This window comes from Eumetopias jubatus, unplaced genomic scaffold, assembly GCF_037043125.1.
Source record: "Eumetopias jubatus isolate StellerSeaLion01/CBP00866 unplaced genomic scaffold, mEumJub1_p1.0 scaffold_16, whole genome shotgun sequence".
NCBI lineage: Eukaryota > Metazoa > Chordata > Mammalia > Carnivora > Otariidae > Eumetopias > Eumetopias jubatus.
The window spans coordinates 37004683-37030358 of record NW_028274822.1 but is presented as its reverse complement, the minus strand read 5'-3'; the positions used below and the strand labels follow the sequence as shown (position 1 = coordinate 37030358).

The following is a 25676-nucleotide window of genomic DNA, read 5'->3' as shown; positions in this document are numbered from 1 at the left end:
TCCTGCTAAGTATACATTAAAACAGCAATATATTTTTATATTTCCATACAACCAGAACCTAAAAGAAACATTAGGTCTTAATTTCGTATCTAAATGTTTTCATGAAACAAGTTGAAACATGGATAATATACTTTTTAAAAAAATTGAAGTATGGTTGACAAAATGTTACATTAGACAATAGTTTCAGGTATACAACATAGTGATTCTAATACTCTGTACCTTATGCTATGCTCACCAGAAGTGTACTTTTTGTTTTCAGTATTCAAATGATTTTTGTGTAGAACATAAAATTAAGGGAAAGTGTTAAGAATTTTGATAGCTGTTGAAAATTTAAGTGATTTAATATGTACTTGGGATTGATACTGCTATTTATCAAATATATTATCAACATCTGTAGATCTAATTTGGGAAAGTTAACCCTTTGAAGGTGAAGGTCTAGGATAAGTTGAAAAAATACTGAAGATGTCCCTTATGAACATTTCTGTGAGGATGAGAGCCTCTTCAGATCCTGCATAATAACCATTTGCCCAAGACCACTTAAAATTTCCCAACAGAAAGTTTTCCCCTTTGCTATGAAACCCATCTGTCTATACCTTTAATTATCCTCCACAAAGTTGATGGCCAGTGGGAGTCGGTCCATCTCTGCCACCTCAGTTGCTTGGAGGACATACCTCGTGGAGAGAGGCAGGCCTGCAAGCCCCCAGCCTCCAATGCCCTCCGCAGCAGGAACTGCGACTCCACCGTTTCATGTGATGCTCCCACTTTGTGTGAGGGCTCCCCGATAGGAGGAACTCATACATCCTGGCTTTGTAACAGAGAATTTAGTTTCTTCCCATCCACATTGAGTTTTTTTACTTGATTTAAAGTGAGGAAATCTTTGAAAAACACACTTCTGTTTACATTTACTTAGAAAAAGAGTCCTTATTTTATCTGCTGTCCTTCGGTAATGTGAATTTTTTATAGCCTCATCTTTCATAGTGTTTTAACTATGTATTTAATGACCTGCTTTTTTTTTTTTTTTTTACAAATTGAGGTGTAAGTGACATATTAGTTTTAAGTGTACAACATCATGATTTGATATTTGTATTGAGAAAAGATCACCACAGTAAGTCTTATTAATGTCCCTGAACGTACATAGTTACAGAATTTTTTTTCCTTGTGAGAACTTTTAAGATTTACTGTCTTTGCAACTTTCAGTTGTGCAGTAATTACATGCCCTTTTACTTTGTTCTCTATTGGCTTCATGAATTTGGTTTTACTGTTGAATTCTCAAATAAAATGTAAGATGCTTGAAGTGACAAACATACCCTTAAATCTTTGTGCAGTAGCCATGATGCTGGGCTCATAGCTCTTATATTTTCTTACTCAGTTGGGTTAACAACTTTTTGGATTAATCTTCTGGTTGACTTGGTGAAATGTTTTTTATGTTCTTTTCACCACTACTTCTATCATAAATGACACAGGATGGAGGAAAGGACTCTCAGTCATTCTTTGCTAAGTAACCATTTAATAGAACATTTTAGAGTGTTCATTTTATTCCTATAGACATTTATTGAGCACTTTCGATGTATTTGTTCAGGGTGTGGAAAGTAGAAGCCTGGGTTCTTTACGCAGTGCTTAGAATCCGGCATTGGTGATGATCATAACATGTGATGGAATATTTACAGTAAAGCCTCATTTTATCCTTCCAGTACCAATATTAGCATGTGGCGATGATGATTGCAAAATTCACTTATTCGTTCAAAGAGATGACCAGGTAATTAATGATTTCATTAAGATACTAGAATTATGTTCTGCTTAATTACATATCATAATATAGACTATTTCTATTTTTTTTTTTTAAAGATTTTATTTATTTGACAGAGAGACACAGCGAGAGAGGGAACACAAGCAGGGGGAGTGGGAGAGGGAGAAGCAGGCTTCCCGCGGAGCAGGGAGCCCGATGCGGGGCTTGATCCCAGGACCCTGAGATCATGACCTGAGCCGAAGGCAGACGCTTAACCATCTGAGCCACTCAGGCGCCCCTAGACTATTTCTAGATGGTAGAATTTTAAGCAATGTTCTAATCTAAACCAAAATAGTCCAATAGGAGAATCTTTCTGACAGTCCTCTCTGTCAAACAGTTTTCCACTTTGTTTGAACACCAAGTAAGTGCTGTCTTGGCCACCTGGGCCAGAGTTGTTAGGTGGGAAACAGGTCGTTGAATGGGGGAAGGACAGGAGGAATGTTGTGGTAGTGATTTTTTTTTTTTTTGGTCGATTTTAAATAAAGTATATCTGTGGTGAAATTCCCCTGGTAGTGTTTATTTGTCCTTCTGAGCTTTACCTACATGTTGAGTGGTTAAATTACAGGAGGGAAGTTCCAGAAAAGATGTAGTTTAACTTTTGGTTTATTTATTTAATAATAGAGGTGCTTGTTTCTTTGCATTCTATAAGAAAGTTTAAAATGGTTGTGAATGTCCAACCACCCAGCTTTTTTCTATAGAACAGCACATGTCATTTTATCCTGTAAACATTGAGTATTTATTTGTCTATAGATAACCATATTACCTACTCACATGAGTTAGATGATTATAAGATTTTTATTCCCAAATGAGAGCTCTATCTTATGTCTGACCAGAGTGTTCCCAATCTAAAAACAAACAAAAAACAGTGCGTTAGGACTGGCTGTAACCCCAAATGAAATCACTAATATACATGAAAATATTAAATTCTTACATCAAGGCTGATGATTTTTGTTATCTTACTAGTTTCAGAAAGTGCTTTTGCTCTGTGGACATGAGGATTGGATAAGAGGCGTGGAATGGGCAACCTTTGGTCAGTATGAAATCTTGCTGAAGTACATATGATGGGGCAAGTGCGTGGAACTTCCAGGAAAGCAGCCTCTTATGTGTTCATTTAATGTTTTCTTTGTATGTAACATTTTTCTGTTGTCTCTATTAGAAAAGAGGATTCTTCCCCTTTTGTTAACTATTAATTGGGGTGGTAGAGGATGAAACTGATGTATTAGACATGCAGACGTTCTTGAGTTCTTTGTAGAATTTTGTGGACTGTGTATAAGAATGCTGCACATTGTAACCATTTATTAGCATTGTATGTATATTTGCCAATGTTACTAAAAAAGAACATAGGTCAAATGAATGAAGGGTAGGGAAACAAAGTCTTATTTTTCCAGGAAATCTAGAGATCAGCATATTGTAGAGGAGAAAGGCTTATACCTAAATTTAAGAATATAATGTTTAAAAAATAATGTGTTTTTTTTTATTAGGTAGAGATCTTTTCCTAGCAAGCTGTTCACAAGATTGCCTAATACGAATATGGAGGCTATATATAAAATCAACATCTTTAGAAACTCAAGATGATGATAATATAAAACTGAAGGAAAATACTTTTACAATAGAAAAAGAAAGTGAGTAATAACGAAAATATTTGATGTAACAGCTTCCTAGCTCATTCATTTATCTGTTTCACTATACACCTACGTGAAGGTTAGTTTTTTAGAATTATCTGTTGCCTACCTGAAACTGATACTATGCATTTTTTTTATAAAGGTTATATTTGAGGATAAGTTATTTTTCATAATAAGTTTCATAATATGAAACGTATTTTTTTCTAACCATATTAGTAAGGTTTTTAAAAATTGCTGAAAATGTCTAATGTTTTCTCAATAAATTAATTTATAAAATGATGCCAAATTTGCAGTTTTAGCGTAGGAAGATCTAAAGGAATAAAGAGAATTATTCATACCTTTACTGAATAAGAGACAAGCCAAAGCACTACACTTGAGTGGTATATGTAATTCTTATTTTCTTACTGTCTGGAATCAGAACAGTACCTCTGCATGGTAGATCCTGCTGGAATGTTGTATTTGAAGGCAACACTTTTGAGTGTTCACCTAAATTATAAAGTTAGCCCTCAGTGAGCATTGTTCACCTAGGAATACTCTTCTTTCTTATTACTTTAATTGATTTTAAAGCCTACTAGAGTTGAGATTTTGGTAACATAGTTTTATGGGGAGAACCAGGAAATCTTTAACCAGCATGTTATGAGTAGCTAGCTATTCCCAAATATGAAATTTTTGTGACATTTTTATTAATTATTTTATTTGAAAGGTTACGATACTGCTTTGATCTCCTCTATTTCTACATTTTTTTTTAAAGATTTTATTTATTTATTTGACAGAGAGAGACACAACAAGAGAGGGAGCACAAGCAGGGGGAGTGGGAGAGGGAGAAGCAGCCCTCCCGCGGAGCAGGGAGCCTGATGTGGGGCTCGATCCCAGGACCCCGGGATCATGACCCGAGCCGAAAGCAGATGCTTCACAATTGAGCCACCCCAGCGCCCCTATTTCTACATTTATCTTAAGTTTTTTTAAAAAATGGTATTTAGGCTATTGCATGTTGATAATGAGTGCGGACAGGAGGTTGTCAAGGAGCCTGACATCTCTGGCTTTGCTTTTTAATTGGAATATAACAGTAGCTGTTCCAGAAAACTTTTAAAATCGAACATATTCCTTAGTATGTGTTTATGACTAGATAGAGAAAAATTGAGAGAAAAATTTATATATCTTTGGAACTTTTTTCTCCGTAATTTTGAACAATGGATAAAATTAATGGAATTTATTTTTTTGTTGAATGCTCTTTTTTGTTAAATGTAAATCATGTTCTGATTTTTGGAAAGGGGGTATGTAATTGTACAACTTGGTTCTGAAAATTCTTTTTAGAAGAGCTTTGAGAAAAAATGTCATTGTTTTTGTTGTAGGTATTAAAATAACATTTGCAGTTACTCTGGAGACTGTGCTGGCTGGTCATGAAAACTGGGTAAATGCAGTTCATTGGCAGCCTTCATTCTACAAAGGTAGGAAAAAAAAACACACATATCCCTCATTTCACTTAAATCTCACGTATAGAATTTTAAGCTGACCAAATGAAGTGGAGGGTGTTTTTGATTAAAAATATCAAATAGGGACACCTGGCTGGCTCAGTCAGTGGAGCATGCAACTCTTGATCTCAGGGTTGTAAATTTGGGCCCCATGTTGAGTGTAGAGATTACTTAAAATCTTAAACAAAAAAAAGTTAAAAAAATAAAAATTTCAAATATAAGACATTTTTAAGTTGGCAAAGTATAATACTGCAGCTGCTGGACATATTCTGCTGGACATGTTCTGCTGAACACTCAATTCCATTGAAACTTACACTCCTGAGTGGGAAAAATATGACTGATGCTGTGATGCTGAAACCACCACACCCCTTTTAACTCTTTAAAAGTTTTCATCTAATTATTATGGGATTTAAGAGAAATTGGCTTTTAAGCCAACTTCAATTTCACTGGAACTTTACCCCCTGCAAATAGAAAGTTGGTGTAATACTGGGATAGAACATTTATGAAAAAGCAAGACTTTCTTCCTTTTTCTTTTGCCCTCAATCTGCATTTATAGAGTGATGGTTGCATGCTGAAGCTGGTGCTGCAGTGTAGAGCTAAACAAGGCACAAACCTCACATTCTTCCTCTAGCCCCTTCCCCAGGGCAAGAATAGAAAATATCAATAATGAATACTCAGGTAATCAGTATTCATTTATTATTGATATGCCATATTTGTTACAGTTAACAAAGAACAAAGATATTACTGGTATTGAGGGACCCCTATGTATTCTTTCCTGAACCCTTTCCCCTCCATTCTTCCCTTAGGGCAACTACAGGACTGAATTTTACTGCATATCATTCACATGAGTGTTTTTATACTTCTGCTACACATTTACGTAGCCACAAACAGTATTGCTTTATAGCTGTTAAAACTTGATATCAATATGTATTCTCTTACAACTTGCCTTTTTAGCTTAACATGTTTTGGAGATGTATCCATGTTGATTCATGTAGCTCTAATTTATTTTTATTGAAGAATAATATTCCATTGTCTAAATATACCACAATTGATTCATCTAGTCTTCTAATGGTAGACCTCTGTGGTATTTCCAAAAATTTTGCTACTGTAATGCTGCAGGTGAATGTTCTTGCAGTACCCATGTCATGTTTTTCTAGTGCAGTACCCATGTCATGTTTTTCTAGTACAATCTACAAACATAATGCTTGTTGGTCACTTTAAGGCATTAGCTTTTATTCTTTAGATGGTGTTCTTCAGCAGCCAATGAGATTGTTGTCCGCCTCAATGGATAAAACCATGATTCTCTGGGCTCCAGATGAAGAGTCAGGAGTTTGGCTAGAACAGGTAAAAATGTGAATATTTAAGGAACAGAAAATTGGGTTTGATAAACAATATTTAACCCCCAAGTTTATATTCCTGGAGCTGCAGCTGTTAACTCTTTATGTATGCTAAATAAGAGGGAATGTAACAATCTCTGGACTCTCGGATTTCTACTGTGAGAAGTGTGGAATATTGATTATAAATTATTTTCTTTTATTGCATAGGTTCGAGTAGGTGAAGTAGGTGGAAATACTCTGGGATTTTATGATTGCCAGTTCAATGAAGATGGTTCCATGATCATCGCTCATGCTTTCCATGGAGCATTGCACCTTTGGAAACAGAAGGCGGCGAACCCAGTAAGAGAAGCGTTTTTAAATAAAGCATTTGTAGGGGCACCTGGGTGGCTCAGTCGGTTAAGCGTCTGCCTTCGGCTCGGGTCGTGATCCCATCGGGCCCCACATCGGGCTTTCTGTTTGGCAGAGAGCCTGCTTCGACCTCTCCCTCTGCCTGCCTCTCTGCCTACTTGTACTCTCTCTCTGTCTCTCTGTCAAATAAATAAATAAAATCTTTAAAGAAAAAAAAATAAAGCATTTGTAATCAAATAGAGTGAAATGAAACCTGGGTAAACTATGTTACATACTTATAATACTCTGCAGAAACATAGAGGTGTTTAAGTTCAAATGACATCACTTCTTACTATAGACATTATACGGTCGTTATACTGAGTAAGAAACTTAACGCTTTTCTTAGATTAAAAGTATTCATTTGTCCAGCATTGTTGAGGTTTTGAAATTTGCACATAGGTAAACTTTCTACATAAGTGAACTTTAAGCTGTATAAATTTTAAGCTCTGCCTTTAAGTTCTATACATTTTTTTGATGGGAGTGTTTCCTAAAATGTTTACTTTCCCTGTCTTCTTAAAAGAGATAACATAATTTGGTCTTTCCTTGGATAGTTGGGTACTCCATAGGTAATTACTGATGAGTGACTGACAAAAGGGCAGTAAGACTACCTGTTATTTTGTGAGGGAATATGTTAATGCTCTCGGGGCTGTTCATAAATGTAATTTTAAATGGTCCTCTAAATACTGGGCTCTTTTACATCTTTTTTTATAGTTGTTAGTCTCTTATCTTCCTCTAGTCATGTAGCTGCCTCTCAACATTATTCCATCTCTTACTTTCTAATTTGCTTTTGATCTGTTTCTTTGGGTTTGGGGAAATGAAATTGCAGGAACAGCAGCTAAGAGCACAGGCCTTGGAGTGAGGCCACCCGCGTTCAGACCCTGGCCCCAGCATTTTCTAGCTCTGACCTTGAGGACATTGCCTAACCTCTGTCTCAGGTTCCTCCTCTGTGAAATGTGTATAGAAATAGCACCTACTCAAAGGGTTTCTGTGATGCTTCAGTGAGTTCATATTTGTACGGTGTGAAAAACTGGGCCTGGTACATATGGGATAGTATATTTATATATTTTAAATCAAGTAAATAAATGAAAAAAGAGCATTGAGTGAAATGTGAATCAATAGATTCTGAATGGGCATCTCATGGCTTCCTTTATAAAGTAAAAATTCACAGCTTTGCATAACCTTTAGTTGGTGGGCTTTGTAATAGTTGTGTCATATATAAGGATTTGACTTCTCAGTGCATGGAATCGTTTACATTTTCCCTTATATTTTCCGTTTGGTGTTGACCTTCAAGATTGTTTCTATTGTATGGAATCAGACCTATACATACAGAGAACAAACTGATGGTTTCCAGAGAGGAAAGAGGATGTAGGGTTGGGCCAAGTAGCTGAAGGAGAGTGGGAGGTACAGACTTCCAGTTATGGAATGAGTAAGTCGTGGGAAGAAAAGATACAGCATAAGGAATATAGTCAGTGGTATTGTAATAGTGTTTACGGTGACAGGTGGTAACTACACTGGCAGGAGCATAGCATAACGTATAGATACGTTGAATCACTATGTTGATATGTTGAATCACTATGTTGTACGCCTGAAACTAATGTAACATTGTGTGTCAACTGTACAAACATACCAAGAAACAAAAGGATTATTTCTACTATGAAATGAGCCAGGGAATCATCAGCTAAGGCACTTTTTTTTTTTTAAGATTTTTTAATTTGAGAGTATGCGCGTGTGCGTGGGTGGGGGGGGGCAGAGGGAGAAAATCTCAGCAGACTCCTCCCTGAGCATGAACCCCGATGTGGGGACTCAGTCCCACGACCCCGAGATCATGACCTGACCAAAATCAAGAGTTGGGGCATGCTTAACTGACTGAGCCACTCAGGTGCCCCTAAGGCACTTTTAAATAAGATATTTTTTAGGATGAATTTTGTTCTTAACTCGGAGTGCCTTTGAGCCATATTTCAGCTTTAGTTTTTGAGAGCCTTCATAGAAAAAAAGCATCAGATGAGTAAAAAACTCAAACCAGAAGATAGAGTTCAAGGAACTTTACTTGTGCTTACAGTTTGGCTTCAGATTTATAAGCTGCTTACCAGGTATTTAAGGTGACTTTATAGACTTTATAAAGAAGTTTTAGGTTTACAAAAAAATTGAGCAGAAAGTACAGAGGGTTCCCATTTACCCTCTGCCCCCATACATGCACAGCCTCCCACACCAGAGTGGCACATTTGTTACAATTGGGGCAGATTTTAAAAACAAATACTGTATGTTAGGACTGTTACAGTGGAAAACTACTGAGAGTCCAAAAGTGCTGTTCTTTTTTCAGAACTTTTTGGGAACTCCCATTAGTGCTAACTTTAGAATCAATTTTTATGTCACAGAAGAAATTAATAGCACTTCTTAGTCACAACCTTTTAATTTTTTTGACTAGAAAATAATATAGCTTAGTTTAATCACTGACTGTATTCATCGTACTTGGCTTTGAGTGACCTTTTAGCTATTTATACAAATTTAATTTTACTTTAAAGATTGTTTTACCACTACTTACGTTGTTCAAAAGATGCTTGTAGATGAGACACATGACATTTTCTATATTTCATCATCTCTTTGTTCGCACGGTTGCTGGTACAAGCTTCCTCAGGAGGTGGGTCTGCTAGGTTTGATTCAGCCTCTGCTCTCTATACCTGTAGCTCCTTTTACTTGATAAGGAAAGCCATCGGGGCTCCTGGGTGGCGCAATTGGCGAAGCAGCCGACTCTTGGTTTCGGCTCAGGTTGTGATCTCAGGGTGTGAGATCAAGCCCCGCGTTGGGCTCTGTGCTGAGTAGAGTCTGCTTGAGATTCTTTCTCCCTCTCCCTTTGCCCCTCCCGCTGGTGCACTCTCTTTCCCTCTCTGTCTCCCTAAAATAAATGAATCTTTAAAAAAAAGAAAAAAAACCAAACCAATCAGGCACATACTCAGAATCTACTGACTCATTTTACATAATACTCTTTATTATGTAGTTTAACAGAAAAATACATAATGCCTAGTATGGCATTGTTCTGGATGCTCTACAAATAAAAATTCATTTAATTTTCGTAACAACTGTACAAGCTTGGTAACTCTTTTACAGAAGAGTCCTTTGAGGCAGAGAAAAGTTAAATAGTGTTTGGCTTCTAGGAGGCATTCAGTAAATGCTGAAGAGGGGAATTTCCCAGGGTTACTGCTTTAAAGGACGCAACACATATTTGAATGTTTAAGTTCTAATATGCTTGATTGGAAAACCTGTCCTTTTATTTTAGGATCGTATTATTTTAAGATCCCATCTTGTTTTTTTTTTTTTTTTTTAGTTTTTTACCTTGCTGGGGGGGCAGGGGCATCAGTCTTTTCCATCATGCCCTGAGGGGTTTAATTAAGTCATGATTAGACTTAATTCTGAGTAGTAGTGATCTCTGATTATTTTGATGTGTCATGAGTTCTTTCATTGCAGAGAGAGTGGACTCCAGAGATTGTTATTTCAGGACACTTTGATGGTGTCCAAGACCTAATGTGGGATCCAGAAGGAGAGTTTATCATCACTGTTGGTACTGACCAGACAACTCGGCTTTTTGCTCCGTGGAAGAGAAAAGACCAGTCACAGGTACAATGTCTTCCTACTTGACTGACATTTTTTTAAAGTACATTTTTTTAAAAAACATTCTTGAGCATGTGAAAAGTGGGGCAACATTGTTAGCCACTATGAAAATGCAATTGAAAACAATGACACGGTGCCTCTGCACACTGTAGAGTGGCCCAAGTGAGAAGTACTGACAGTAAGGAGCAGAGCTAAGGATGCTGAGCGGCCGGGCTTTCGTATGTTGCCGGTAGGAGTGCAAAATGATACAGCAGTTAGGAAAACAGTTCGGTATTTTCTTAAAAACTTAGACATACGTATACTCCTTACAGTTCAGACAATTTAAGTGTTAGTTGTTTTCAAAGTGTATTTACTTGCGTTCTATATAAAATTTCACTTATCCCTTGTAATTTTAGGTTTAATTCATTAGGAAACACTGTCAAGTCTGCAGTAAAAGCGAATTTCTAAAGTCATGTAGTATTAGGTAATAGTGATTGAGGGCAATTTTTGTTCAATAAACTTTTCAGTCTTGGGCCTGAACCCAAAAAATTACAACCGAACTTTTCCACTGGCAAGCCATTGAACTGTGCTGTGTGGTAGAGAAAGCCTGTGTACTCAGCTTTAATTTCTGACAAAAATTCTTGGAACTCACTGTGGGTCAGTCCTTGAAAATGAGTGAAATCTGCCACTACTTCAGTAGCAGTGGTAGATTCAAATTATGGAGTTGAGGACATTGGGAGCAACACTGGAGTCCATTAAAAAAGCAAATGATTTGCAGTGCTTTTCTTTGGCTATTTGTGATTTATTACCTGTACAGCTCAGCTATTGTTTATTAATCATTCATTAAAAAAATGGATAAATTGGACTTCACCAAAATGTAAAATTTCTGCTTTTTGAAAGATGCTGTCAGAAAAATGAGAAGACAGGTCACAAACTGGGAGAAAGTATTTACCAAGCACATCTCTAGTAAGGGATTGATATCCGGGGTATATAAAGAACATCTCAGAACCGAGTAATAGGAAAACAAACAATCCTGTAAAAAAAAAAATGGGCAAAAGATTTGAACAGATATTTTTCCAAAGAAGATACAAGGAAGTAAGGACAGGAAAAGATTCTCAACCCCACTAGTCATTAGGGAGATGCAAAGTAAAGCTACAGTAAGATGCCATTACACACCTATCAAAATGATTAAAGTAATAGACCATGCCAAGTGTTGATGAAGGGGCAGGCCACTGGCACTCTCGTACCCTGCTGGTGGATTGTGAAATGTATAACCTCTTTGGGAAATAGTTTGGCAGTTTCTTAAAATTTAAATATGCATCTTTGATATCATCCAGCCATTTTACTTATAGGTAGTATTTACCCAAGAAAAATAGAAGCCCATGTCCATGCAAAGACTTGTACAGAAATGTTCACAACTGCTTTTTCAGTAAAAGACAAAAAGCGGAAATAACCTAAATGTCTATCAGTACGTGAATGGATCAACAAGCTTCCGTATATGTGTATACATACACGTATCTATATATATAGCTGTACGAGGGAATACTACTCAGTAACAAAAAGGATTGAATTATCATTGAACACAACGTGGATGAATATGCTCTGTGGTCATATTTCCATGGTATAGTAAATGATTTTGCATCTGATATTTTGCTTGTTGAAAAGAATTCAGTTTTTGAAATGTATGATCATTTTTTGTTTATCCTATTTTAATACCCAGGTGACTTGGCATGAAATTGCCAGGCCTCAGATACATGGCTATGACCTGAAATGTTTGGCAATGATTCGTCGGTTTCAGTTTGTATCTGGAGCAGATGAAAAAGTTCTTCGAGTATTTTCTGCACCTCGGAATTTTGTGGAAAATTTTTGTGCCATTACGGGCCAATCACTGGATCTTGTGCTTTGTAATGTGAGTATTCCTCTAATGTTTCAACTAAATCCATGTACTTCATTTAAAAAATTTTTTTTGCTTAAGCCTGTAAATGGAGCTCATGGGTAAAAGGAAGTCAAATTATGTTATTGGTTTGACAAACTTTTGTGCACATTGTGGCGTGCATTAATTTAAATGTTAAAACCAGAATTTTTTTATTTATTTTTTTTAAGATTTTATTTATTTATTTGACAGAGAGAGAGCACAAGTAGGCAGAGCGGCAGGCAGAGGGAGAGGGAGAAGCTGGCTTCTCACTGAGCAGAGAGCCCGATGTGGGGCTCGATCCCAGGACCCTGGGATCATGACCTGAGCCGAAGGCAGACGCTGAACGACTGAGCCACCCAGGCGCCCCCAGAAATTTTTTTAAACAGTAGCCTAAGACGTAAAGAATTGCAATGTTAAATCAAGGCAGGAATACCATGTATCATCACTGTGTTAGGTGCCTACAGTAAAACAATATATAATAGGTCATTTTTTTTTTTAAGATTTCATTTATGGGAGCAGGAGGGAGAGGGAGAAGCATGCTCCTTGCTGAGCAGAGAGCTGATGTGGGGCTCAATCCCAGGACCCTGGGATCATTACCTGAGCTGGAAGGCAGACACTTAGCTACCTGAGCCACTCAGGCACCCCTAGATAGGTCATATTTTCAAGGAGATTTCCATGTAGCTGTAGGTTAGAGGTAGGGAGCAGTGGAACTGAAGTACTTGGAATCACTAGATGAGACCAATGATTTCTTTGGTGGCTAAAGATAATTTGGTATAATTTGCGGGGTATAAGCAGATTATTGGCACTTCAAATGGCACTCTAAAAAATTTTTTAAATACTGAGTTATTTAAATATGTTTAATGAAAATACTGTCTTTTTAGGAAACGGTGTTTGCATGAGCATCATTAGGCATGTGCTTGGGAGACTAGGGGATGCCATTTTCAGCCCACTTTTTGCTAGAAACCAGACGAGTGCACTCTTTGTCAGACTTTGAAACTCACAGAGCTGTTAGGGTTTGACAAGCTCATGGATGAGAAGATAGCTGACTTTATGGATTGGGTGTAGAGGGTTGGGGGTTAACTGCAGCCTGTCTTTGGAGAGTGATTGCTTAGCATTCCATCTGTTGGTTTAAAAGAAAATGGAAATATAGGCAGATATCCACACAATGTGGTCTTTAAATTGTTCCTCTGCATTTATGAGCATGATATTTTTGTGTTCCTGAGGTAATAGTAACTTTTAGTGTTTAAAACATGTGTCATACTTTTTATTCCAGCAAGACGGTGATCTTCCAGAAGGAGCTACTGTCCCTGCTTTGGGGTTATCAAATAAAGCTGTCTTTCAGGGTAAGGCTTTAAGTGTCCAAAAGTTTTGAACCCATAGTGGTTTTTAAGACCTAGTTACACACTTGGATAACATGTACCTCATGTTCATTATTGATTTTTTTAATAATTTTTTTAAGATTGGGGCTCCTGGGTAGCTCAGTTTACCTTCAGCTGAGGTCGTGATCCCAGGGTCCTGGGATCAAGCCCCCCGCATCAGGCTTCTTGAAGCTCAGCAGGAAGCCTGCTTCTGCCTCTCGCACTCCCCCTGCTTGTGTTCCCTCTCTCATAGTGTCTCTCTCTATCAAACAAATAAATAAAATAAAATAATTTTTTTAAGATTTATGTATTTATTTTAGAGAAGGGGGGAGGAGCAGAGGGAGAAGGAGAGAGAATCTCAGGCAGACTCCTTGCTGAGTGCAGAGCCCGAAGTACGGCTCGATCCCTACAGCCCGAGTCAATACCAAGAGTTGGCCGCTTAATCGACTGTGCCACCTAAATGCCCCCGATTTTTTTTTTTTTAAATCACAATACATGCATCTGCTTTCTCCACCAGACATTTCATGCTAAGTACTCTGTCCATACGCAGACCCTGAAATTGGTGCAGCTTTCACAGAGTGTTTCATGGAGCACTGCCACCACACATGCTAATATGGCTAGACTGAAGAATTTGTCTGATTGTTTTAAGTTTGGGAAATATTAGGTCAAAGAAAAAGGAAGGAATCTTTATGGAATTGACTGGTGCTTCAAGGAGCACATTTGGAAAATACCGGAGTAGTGGAAATAGCCTTGGCTTTGGAATCATGTTGATGCGTCTTTGAAGTACAGTCAGTAGTTTGAGGTGCCACTGCTTTCTGATGGTCTTAATATTGGGATGTGCATAGGACATATACATATGGGGACTGATTGATGATATTGATGTGTTTCTTTTAAACTAGGAGATACAGCTTCTCAGCCTTCTGATGAAGAGGAACTGTTAACTAGTAGTTTCGAGTATCAACCAGTGGCCTTTCACCCCTCCATCCTTACAGGTAAGAAATGGTAAAAAGGTGGTTTAACAGAGTCATTAGTACACATAGTATGGTACCTGTTACCCTTGACCTAAATAAGTGCTATGGAATTCACTTATTTGCATGAAAATAGAAAAAATAATTGCAATGCTATACATTTATTGTAGAACCTCCCACTGAGGATCATCTTCTGCAGAATACGTTATGGCCTGAAGTTCAAAAACTGTAAGTTAAAGTTAAGCTTTTTGATCTGATTCTGCCATAACTTGTGATTTTTTTTTTTCTCCCCACAATTTGATTTTCTCCTTTGCTTTCCTTTTACCTACATTGTCCCCTCCCATCTAAAAATCTTTAGTGGCCTTCCTAAGGGGCAAGAAAAACTTCACATAGATTTTTATATTAGTATGTATTCTATTTACTGGATTTGTTTATTGGTCTTCATATTTAAAGTAGAGAGACATAACATTATATTTCTTTTACTTTTTCAAAGGGACTTCTAAGATTTATTATTCTGTTGTTTTTATTTTTTTCCCTTTTGTAGTTCTCCATCAAAACCTTTTCTGTATTTATTGTTTGTTGTACTGGGTGGCTGGGGGTGAAAACTCATATTTTAATCTAATTGTTTGAATAAGTTGTATCACTTTTAGGAAGCTGGCATTTTCCCCAGTCTCTCTGTTTTTTCCCTAAATGTTTGCCTAGACAGAAATGTAATGTCCCTAAAAGAATTGTATGTTAGAGAGATTGATGTTCTTTTCACATTTTGAAAACTGCAGCCTGAGATTAGGGGCATATACTAAGATAGGGGTCATGCATTTTTTTTCTTTTTAAATTTTAGATATGGACATGGTTATGAAATATTTTGTGTTGCTTGTAGCAATTCAAAGGCCCTGCTTGCCTCAGCATGTAAGGTAGGGAATTTTACTTTTTTATTCTATTTGTTCACATGTTATTTGAGTTGTCAGACTCTTAAAAGTTGTGGTGATGGAGACGGAACACTCCGTGAAAGGCCACTGGGGCCTGCTTTTTTCTGAATCTTACTTTCTCAGTCTCGTTTCCCTTCTATCCCTTCAAAAGCCTGCAATTGAGGGGCACCTGACTGGTTCAGTCAGTAGAGCATGTGACTCTTGATCTCAGGATTGTGAGTTCAAGCCCCACGTTGGGTGTAGAGCTTACTTAAAAATAGATAAAATTAAAAAAAAGGCCGGCAGTTGGATTTTAAATGTTTCAGCCATACCCTTTTGTTCTTAAATACTTGGTTTGAGTTGATTTATTTAATCAGGTATTTTAAAATGACCTCAAAATGCGATAAATTGAAATAATTGGGAGTCCTGAAGACAAGGGGAATGAGAAGTTGAAACCCAGAGCGCACTCCATTCCATCTGACAGTTTGTCCAGGAGCAGATGTGGTTCTAACCAGAGTGAATTGAGTCCCTCAGCCCATGCCAGGGTGAGGCATGGTGGAGGCTGGCTTACTAGCATGCGGAATAGTGCTCTTCAAGCTTTTGCCTGGGGGAATGATCTCAAACTCACAATTCAGTGTTTATCCATATTTTGTGGAGTGAATATATCTGGAGGATTGTCTGAAAGGTCTGAGACCCACATATTTCTCTACATTTTCTAAAATTTATTTAGTTGTTTTAAGCTGATGACTCGAGCTGCCTATCTGGTTGGGGCCCCTCTGTCTCTGCTTTTACTGTGGCTTCTTGCCACTGCCTGTATTGAGAGGCATCGTAAGAAATATTGCTGTGCCCCTCCTGCCTCACGTCTTTTGCTTGTTGTCCCCTCTGTGAGGATGGTACTACTGAGACTACTTCCTTTTGTTACAGGGGCCTGTGGAAAAAAATGGAGCTTAGTAGCAGGAATAGCCATGCTTCTCCTGAGCAGCTAATTTGTTTTTAGCTTGGGAACTGTCAGTCATATAATTGGTTATTTTTCCTTTTCAAGTGGGCTTGGCGTGTAGCAAGTGTGTGCAACTTTCTTATTGTTAACTTGTATACTTTTTCTGTGTATTTTATATTTTAATAAACAGTAGAAAAGAGGTGTGGCTTGGAAAGTTTAAATCTGAAGGTTTACTTGAAGGTAGCCGGGTTTCTTGAGTGGAGGATGCCAGCCACACATTTGGTTTTGATTGGTTAGGCAAATGATTGGATGTGTCTTCCTTTGAAACTAACATTTTTAAGATTTATTTATTTGAGAGAAAGAGAGCGAGAACAAACAAGGGGAGTGGCAGAGGGAGAGGGAGAAAGCAGACTCTGCCTAGCAGGAGCCCTACGTGGGGCTCGATCCTAGGACCCTGGGATCATGACCTGAGCTGAAGATAGACCCTTAACCGACTGAGCCACCCACACTCCCGAAACTAACGTTTTTAACAACTTTATTTAAAGTTGTTAGTGTACTCTAAGTTGCATGTTGAAGGTGAATAGTTTGATAAGTTTTGACATATGTTTGTTTATACCTGTGAAATCACAACTACAATTAAGATAATGAACATAGCCATCAACTCCAGAAATTTCCTCTGCTGCTTGGTAAGTCTTTCCTGTCCCTTCTTACCCTGTCCTGTCCCATCCCTAGGAAACCACTAATCTGCTTTCTGTCATGATAGGGTACTTTGCGTCTTCTAAAATTTATATAGATGGAATCATACAGTATGCTCTCTCTTTTTTTTCATTTTTTGTAGTCTGGCTTCTTTCGTTTAGTACAAGAATTTGGGATTCACCCATGTTGTTGCATGTATGAGCAGTTTATTCTTTTTTATTGCTGAGTAGTTTTCCCTTTTGGAGATATATTAGTTTGTTGATCTGTTCATTTATGTATTTTTTTAAGATTTTACTTATTTGAGAGAGAGCACACAAGCTGGGGGAGGGCCAGAGGGAGAAGCAAACTCCCCGCTGAGTAGGGAGTCCAAAGTGGGGCTCGTCCCCAAGACCCTAAGATCATGACATGAACTGAAGGCACATGTTTAACCCACGGAGCTACCCAGGTAGCTCCTGATATATTCAGTTGCTAATGGACATTTGAGTTGTTTCCAGTGTTTGGCTTTAACCTATAAAGCAGTTGTGAGTATTTGTATACAAGTCTACATACAGATATATATTTTCATTTCTGTTGAATAAATACCTCTGAATACAATTGCTAGATGTATGTTTGCTTATTAAAAAAATTTGTTTATTTATTTTAGGGTGGGGGGAGCCAGCACAAGCAGGGGGAGGAGGAGAGGGAGAGGGACAAGTGCACTCTGCGCTGAACACTGAGCCCAGTGTGGGCTTGATCCCAAGACCCTGAGGGCATGACCTGAGCTGAAATCAAGAGTCAGATGCTTGGAGGAAGGGGGAAAAGATGGCAGAGGAGTAGGGGACCCTATTCCAACTGGTCCCCAGAATTGAGCTGGATATCTACCAGACCACTCTGAGCACCTGTGAAATCAGCCTGAGATGTAAGAAGATCTGGATATCTACAAACAGAATATCGCAGGCGGTTGGTTTCGAGGTACGAAGCGCGGAGCCATGATTCCGTGGGCAGATATTGGAGGATAAATGGCAGTGGGAGGGAGCCTGGCCGTGGGGATCCTACACTGCTGGGGAGCGACAGCCTCCCATGCTGGAGCGGCGGTGTCGTGCATGCAAACTGGGAGCGGCTGGCGGTTTTAGAAGCACAAAGGGCAGAGATGTGCCCTGACCTGGAGGCAGGACTGGGAGCACTGCAGAGGGGCACACAACCCAGGATGCTGCAGTTTATAGCAGCACAGACAGAAACAGAGATAGTGTGGCCTGGAGAGCTCACTGAAGAACAGACAGCGATCTCTCTGCTCTGAGGCAGAGGGTTGGAAACGGTCTCTTCTGCTCTGACTCAGACGCAGAAAGCCGCCAGGGAAAGCCGCCAGAGAACAAAAGCCCCCAAAAAACAGTTCCTTCTGAGCCCATACCCCGCCACAAGGGGGCAGGGTAACTCTGCCCAAACAGGGTTGCCTGAGTAACAGCGTGGCAGACCCCTCCCCCAGAAGACAGGGTGGGAGAACAAGAGGCCAGCAACCCTAAGGTCCCTAGAAAACAGGTGCATCTTGCTTGGGTTCTGGTCAATAATTGACTCTATACATTCCATCAACCACCCCTCAACAGAATGATTAGGAGGAACCCCTAAAATAGGAAAGACTCCGAGATTATGACTTATGCTGCAGATTTACAAATGGATGCAGGTATAACCAAGATGTCGGAGATGGAGTTCAGGCTAGCAATTGTGAAGACAACAGCTAGAATGGAGAAATCAATTAATGGCAATATAGAGTCTCTGAGGGCAGAAATGAAAGCTGAATTGGCAGAACTTAAAAATGCTATCAATGAGATCCAATCTAATCTAGATAATCTTAACAGCTAGGGTAAGTGAGGCAGAAAAACAAATTAGTGACCTGGAAGACAGTTTAATAGATAAAAAGGGAAAAGAGGAGACCAGGGAAAAACAACTCAGAATCCATGAAAATAGAATCAGAGACGTGACACCATGAAGCGTTCCAATGTCAGAATTATTGGAATATCGGAGGGAGTGGAGAGAGAGAGAGGACTAGAAGATATATTTGAGCAAATCGTAGCTGACAACTTCCCTAATCTGGGGAATGAAACAAACATTTGTGTCCTAGAGGCAGAGAGGACCCCTCCCAAGATCAAGGAAAACAGGCCAACACCCGGGCATGTAACAGTAAAACTTGCAAATCTTAGAACCAAGGAAACCATCTGAAGGGCAGTTAGGGGGAAGAGATTCCTTACGTACAGAGGGAGGAACATCAGAATAATGTCAGACCTATCCACAGAGACCTGGGAAGCCAGAAAGGCCTGGCAAGACATATTCAGGGTACTAAACGAGAAGAACATGCAGCCAAGAACACTTTATCTGGCAAGGCTGTCATTTAGAATGGATGGAGAGATGCAGAGCTTCCAAGGCAGGCAGAAACTGAAAGAATATGTGACCACTAAGCCTGCCCTGCAAGAAATATTAAGGGAGGTTCTATAAAAGGAGAAAGACCCCAAGAGTGATATACAACAGAAATTTACAGGGACAATCTATAAAAACAATGTCTTCACAGGCAACATGATGACAATTCATATCTTTTCAATAATCACTGTCAACATGAACAGCCTAAATGCTCCCATAAAATGGCACAGGGTTGCAGATTGGATAAGAAGACAGGACCCATCTGTATGCTGTCTACAAGAGACTCATTTTGAACTTAAAGATACATCCAGACTGAAAGTGAAGGGATGGAGATCCATCTTCCATGCCAGCAGACCTCAAAAGAAAGCTGGGGTAGCAATTCTTATATCAGACAAATTAGATTTTAAACTAAAGTCTGTAGTTAGAGACACAGAAGGACACTATATCATTCTTAAAGGGTCTATCCAACAAGAAGATGTAACAATTGTAAATATCTACCCCCCCAACACAGGAGCAGCCATCTACATAAGCCAACTGTTAACCAAAATAAAGAGTCATATTGATAACAATACGTTAATTGTAGACCTCAATACTCCACTCTCAGCAATAGACAGATCATCTAAGCAGAAGATCAACAAAGAAACAAGAGCTTTGAATGACACACTGGACCGGATGGACCTTATAGATACATACAGAACATTCTACCCTAAAACAACAGAATACTCATTCTTTTTGAGCACACATGGAACTTTCTCCAGAATAGACCACATACTGGGTCACAAATCAGGTCTCAACTGATACCAAAAGATTGAGATTATTCCCTACATATTCTCAGACCACAATGCTTTAAAGATGGAACTCAATCACAAGAAAAAATTTGGAAGAAATTCAAACACTTGGAAGCTAAAGACCACTCTGCTCAAGAATGTTTGGGTCAACCAGGAAATCAAAGAACTTAAACAATTCATGGAAACCAATGAGAACGAAAACACATTGGTCCAAAACCTATGGGATACTGCAAAGGCGGTCCTGAGGGGGAAATACACAGCCATCCAAACCTCACTCAGAACAGAAAAATCCTGAATTCACCAACTAACTCTACACCTTAAAGAACTAGAGAAAAAGCAATAAACGATGCCCAAGCCATGCATTAGAAGAGAAATAATGAAGATTAGGGCACAGATCAATGAATTAGAAACCAGAAACACAGTAGATCAGATCAACGAAACTAAAAGCCGGTTCTTTGAAAGAATTAATAAGATCGATAAACCACTGGCCAGACTTATCCAAAAGAAAAGAGAAAGGACCCAAATTAAGAAAATTATGAATGAAAGGGGAGAGATCATGACTAACACCAAGGAAATAGAAACAATTATTAGAAATTATTATCAACTATATGCCAATAAACTGAGCAATGTGGATGAAATGGATGCCTTCCTGGAAACCTGTAAGCTGCCAAGACTGAAACAGGAAGAAATTGACAACCCGAATAGGCCAATAACAAGTAACGAGATTGAAGCAGTGATTAAAAACCTCCCGAAAAACAAGAGTCCAGGACTTGACGGATTCCCTGGGGAATTCTACCAAACATTCAAAGAAGAAATAATATCTATTCTACTGAAGCTGTTTTAAAAAATAGAAACAGAAGGAAAACTTCCAAACTCACTCTATGGGCCAGCATTACCTTAATCCCCATACCAGGCAAAGACCCCATCAAAAAGGAGAATTTCAGACCGAGATCCCTGATGAATATGGATTCCAAAATCCTTAACAAAATCCTGTCTAATAGGATCCAACAATACATTAAAAGGATCATCTTCCATGACCAAGTGGGATTTAGCCCCAGGATGCAAGCATGGCTCAACATTCGCAAATCAATCAATGTGATAGAACACATTAATAAGAGGAGAGAAGAACCATATGGTCCTCTCAATGCAGAAAAAGCATTTGACAAAATACAGTATCCTTTCCTGATTAAAACTCTTCAGAGTATAGGGATAGAGGGAATATTCCTCAAGTTCATAAAATCCATTTATGAAAAACCCACAGCGAATATCATCCTCAACGGGGAAAGCCTTTCCCTTAAGATCAGGAACACGTCAAGGATGCCCACTCTCACCACTATTGTTCAACATAGTACTAGAAGTCCTAGCAAGAGCAATCAGACAACAAAAAGAAATAAAACATATTCAAATTGGCAAAGAAGTCAAACTTTTCGCAGATGATATGATACTTTATATGGAAAACCCAAAAGACCCCACCCCCAAATTACTAGAACTCATACAGCAATTCAGTAATGTGGCAGGATACAAAATCAATATACAGAAATCAGTTGCTTTCTTATACAATAACAATGCAACTGTAGAAAGAGAAATTAGAGAAAAGATTCCATTTACAATAGCACCAAAAACCATAAGATACCTCGGAATAAACCTAACCAAAGAGGTAAAGGATCTATACTCTAGGAACTACAGAACACTCATGAAAGAAGTTGAAGTCAAAAAGTTGGAACAGCATTCCATGCTCGTGGATCGGAAGAATAAACATTTTTAAAATGTCTGTGCTACCCAGACCTATACCTATACCTTCAACACCATCCCGATCAAAATTCCAATGACATTTTTCAAAGTGCTGGAGCAAACAGTCCTAAAATTTGTATGGAATCAGAAAAGACCCTGAATCGCCAAGGAAATGTTGAAAAAGAAAAAGCTGGGAGCATCATGTTGCCTGATTTCAAGCTATATTACAAAGCTATGATTGCCAAGACAGCAGGGTACTGGCACAAAAACAGACATATAGACCAATGGAACAGAATAGAGAACCCCCATATGGACCCTCATCTCTATGGTCAAATAATCTTCGACAAAGCAGGAAAAAATTGCAATGGAAAAAAGACAGTCTCTTCAATAAATCGTGCTGGGAAAATTGGACAACCATATGCAGAAGAATGAAACTCAACCATTCTCTAACACCATACACAAAAATAAACTCAAACATTCAGTGTCTCCTGTCAGTGTCAGACAGGAATCCATCAAAATCCTAGAGGAGAACATAGGCAGTAAGCTCTTTGACATCAGCTATAGCTACTTCTTTCAAGATAACATCTCCAAAAGCTAGCGAAACAAAAGCAAAAATGAACTTTTGGGACTTCATCAAGATAAAAAGTTTCTGCACAGCAAAGGAAACAGTCAACAAAACAAAGAGGCAACCCAGAGAATGGGAAAAGATATTTGCAAATGACACTACAGATAAAGGGCTGGTATCCAAGATCTATAAAGAACTTCTCAAACTCAACATCCAGAAAACAAATAATCAAGTCAAAAAATGGGCAGAAGACATGAAGAGACCCTTCTCTGAAGAAGACATACAAATGGCTAACAGACACATGAAAAATGTTCATCATCATTAGCCATCAGGGAAATTCAGATCAAAACCACATTGAGATACTACCTTACACCGGTTAGAATGGCAAAAATGGACAGGGAAAGAAACAACAAATGTTGGAGAGGTTGTGGAGAAAGAGGAACCCTCTTACACTGTTGGTGGGAATGCAAGTTTGTACAGCCACTTTGTAAAACAGTGTGGAGGTTCCTCAGATTAAAAACAGAGCTGCCCTATGACCCAGCAATTGCACTCCTGGGTATTTACCCCAAAGACACAGATGTAGTGAAAAGAAGGGCCATATGCACCCCAATGTTCATAGCAGCAATGTCTGCTCTGAAGAGAGCCGAGATGCCCTGCAACAGATGAATGAATAAAGAAGATGTGGTCCATATATACAGTGGAATATTACTCAGCCATCAGAAAGGATGAATACCCAACTTTTACATCAACATGGATGGGACTGGAGGAGATTATGTTAAGTGAAATAAATCAAGCAGAGAAAGTCAATTATATGGTTTCACTTATTTTTGAAACATAAGGAATAGCATGGAGGACATTAGGAGAAGGAAGGGAAAAATGAAGGGGGGGAAATTGGAGGGAGAGATGAACCATGAGAGACTATGAACTCTGAGAAACAAACAGGGTTTTAGAGGGGAGGGGGGATGGGTTAGCCCGGTGATGGGTATTAAGGAGGGCATGTACTGCATGGAGCACTGGGTGTTATACGAAAAAAATGGATCATGGATCACCACATCAAAAACTAACGAGGTATTGTATGGTGACCAACATAACATGATAAAGTTAAAAAAAAAAAGTCAGATGCTTAACCGACTGAGCCACCCAGGTGCCCCTAGATGTATATTTAAAATTTTACAAAACTGCCAAGCTATTTTCCAAAGTGGTTATACCATTTTATAGCCCCACTAGCAGTGGGAGTTCCCATTACTCCACACCCTCATCAACACTTTGTACGTTATGGTCAGTCTTTTTAACCATTGTCTTTGGTGTGTAACATCTCATTGTGATTGTAATTTTCATTTTCCTAATGACCAGTGATGTTGAGCATATTTTCATGTGTTAATTTTCCATCTGTATCTCTTTGATGAAGTATCTTCAAGTCTTTCGCCCATTTCTTTATTGCATTGTTTTCTTACTACTGAATTTGGAAAAGTTCTTCATATACACTAGATACAACTATCAGATAAATGCTATTTAGTAATTATTCCCAGTGACTTGTCTTCATCTTCTTAACAGTGTTTTTCAAAGAGCAGAAGTTGTATGTTTTGGTGAGGCCTAATTTACCAATTTTTTTCTGTATTGGGTTGTGCTTTTTGTGTAATATTTAAGAAATCTTTGCCTAACTCAAGATCACAGATCTGCTACATTTTTTTCTAGGAGTTTTATAGATTTTAAGGTTTATGTTTAGACCTATGATACATCTTTAATTAATTCTTGCATTTGGAATATAGGTTAGAGTTGGTTTTCTTACATGTGGTATCCAGTTGTTCCATTATTTGTTGAAAAGACTGTCCCTTTACCGACTGCCTTTTGTACCTTGCCAGAAATCAGCTGTCCATATATGTGTGTGTCTATTTCTCGACTTTTATTTTCTTCCTTTCATCTTTTTTCTTATGTTGATGCCAGTACCACATTCTCCTAATAGCTATAGCTTTTTGTAATGTCTTTTTTTTTTTTAAGATTTTATTTATTTATTTGAGAGAGAGAGAATGAGAGATAGAGAGCACGAGAGGGAAGAGGGTCAGAGGGAGAAGCAGACTCCCTGCTGAGCAGGGAGCCCGATGTGGGACTCGATCCCGGGCCTCCAGGATCATGACCTGAGCCGAAGGCAGTTACTTAACCAACTGAGCCACCCAGGCGCCCTGTAATATGTCTTGAAATCAGGAACCAGCTCTCTTCTTACTTTTCAAAGTTATTTTGGCTAGTCTAGGTTCTTTACTTTTTTATATAAATTTTAGAATCAGTTTGACAGTTTCTACAAAAATACCTACTAGAATTTTTTGATGGGCATTGCATTGAATCTATAGATCAGTTTGGGGAGGATTTTAACAATATTGGGTCTTTTTACACACAAACGCAGTATGTCTTTATTTAGGTCTTTAATTTCTTAGGAATGATTTTTTGTTTTAAGTAAACATTTTATTTTAGAATGATGGTAGATTTAACAAAATGTTGCAGAGATAGTACATAGAATATTTCTCACTCAGTTTCCCCCAGTGTTAACATCTTAATATTATTAGGAATCTTTTGTAGTGTTCAATGTCAGGTCTTAAACAATTTTGTCAAATTTACCCTTATTTTGTATATTTTGTATCTGTTCATTGCTTACATATGGAAGTACAGTTACTTTTTGTATATTGATCTTATATCCTGGGAGCTTCCTAAACTTATATTAGTTCTTGTTAGCTTTATTATAGATACTGTAGCATTTTCCAGATAGAGGCTTATGTTGCATATGAATGAAGAAAGTTTTATTCTTCCTTTCCCATATGGATGTCTTAATGTTGGATAGAAGTGGTAATAGCAGAAATCCTTGGCTTTATTCCTCACCTCAGGAATATTCCTTCCTTGTCCATTACTGGTCATGTTTGCTGTAGATTTTTTGTGATTCTTCTTTATCAGGTTGCCTACAATTTCTAGTTTGCAGACAGTTTTTATCAGGAATGGATGATAGATTTTGTAAATATTTTTTTCTTCATCTACTGACATGATCATACGGTTTTCCCTTTTTAGTTTATTAATATGGTGAATTATACTGACTTTTAAAATAATAAACCAACTTTGCATTCTTGGAACCAAACCCCACCTATTTGTGATACATATCATTTTATATACTACTGGACTCATTTTTCTAAAATTTTGTTCAAAACTTTAGTATATGATGGATATTGTAGTATAGTTTTCTTTCCTTATAATAG

General features: G+C 38.2%; 1 protein-coding gene across 1 annotated transcript in view; it reads left to right on the top strand.

The window, feature by feature from the left end:
- The window catches only part of ELP2 (elongator acetyltransferase complex subunit 2), a 48352-nt gene that overhangs the window by 9466 nt on the left and 13210 nt on the right, over positions 1 to 25676 (top strand). The window contains exons 6-17 of the mRNA XM_028098327.2: positions 1692 to 1756; positions 2750 to 2816; positions 3268 to 3408; positions 4761 to 4856; positions 6124 to 6224; positions 6425 to 6556; positions 10067 to 10216; positions 11910 to 12098; positions 13378 to 13447; positions 14362 to 14454; positions 14601 to 14658; positions 15269 to 15341. Of these exons, the coding sequence (XP_027954128.1) occupies positions 1692 to 1756; positions 2750 to 2816; positions 3268 to 3408; positions 4761 to 4856; positions 6124 to 6224; positions 6425 to 6556; positions 10067 to 10216; positions 11910 to 12098; positions 13378 to 13447; positions 14362 to 14454; positions 14601 to 14658; positions 15269 to 15341 (1235 nt within the window). The remainder of the gene's footprint in view (positions 1 to 1691; positions 1757 to 2749; positions 2817 to 3267; positions 3409 to 4760; positions 4857 to 6123; positions 6225 to 6424; positions 6557 to 10066; positions 10217 to 11909; positions 12099 to 13377; positions 13448 to 14361; positions 14455 to 14600; positions 14659 to 15268; positions 15342 to 25676) is intronic.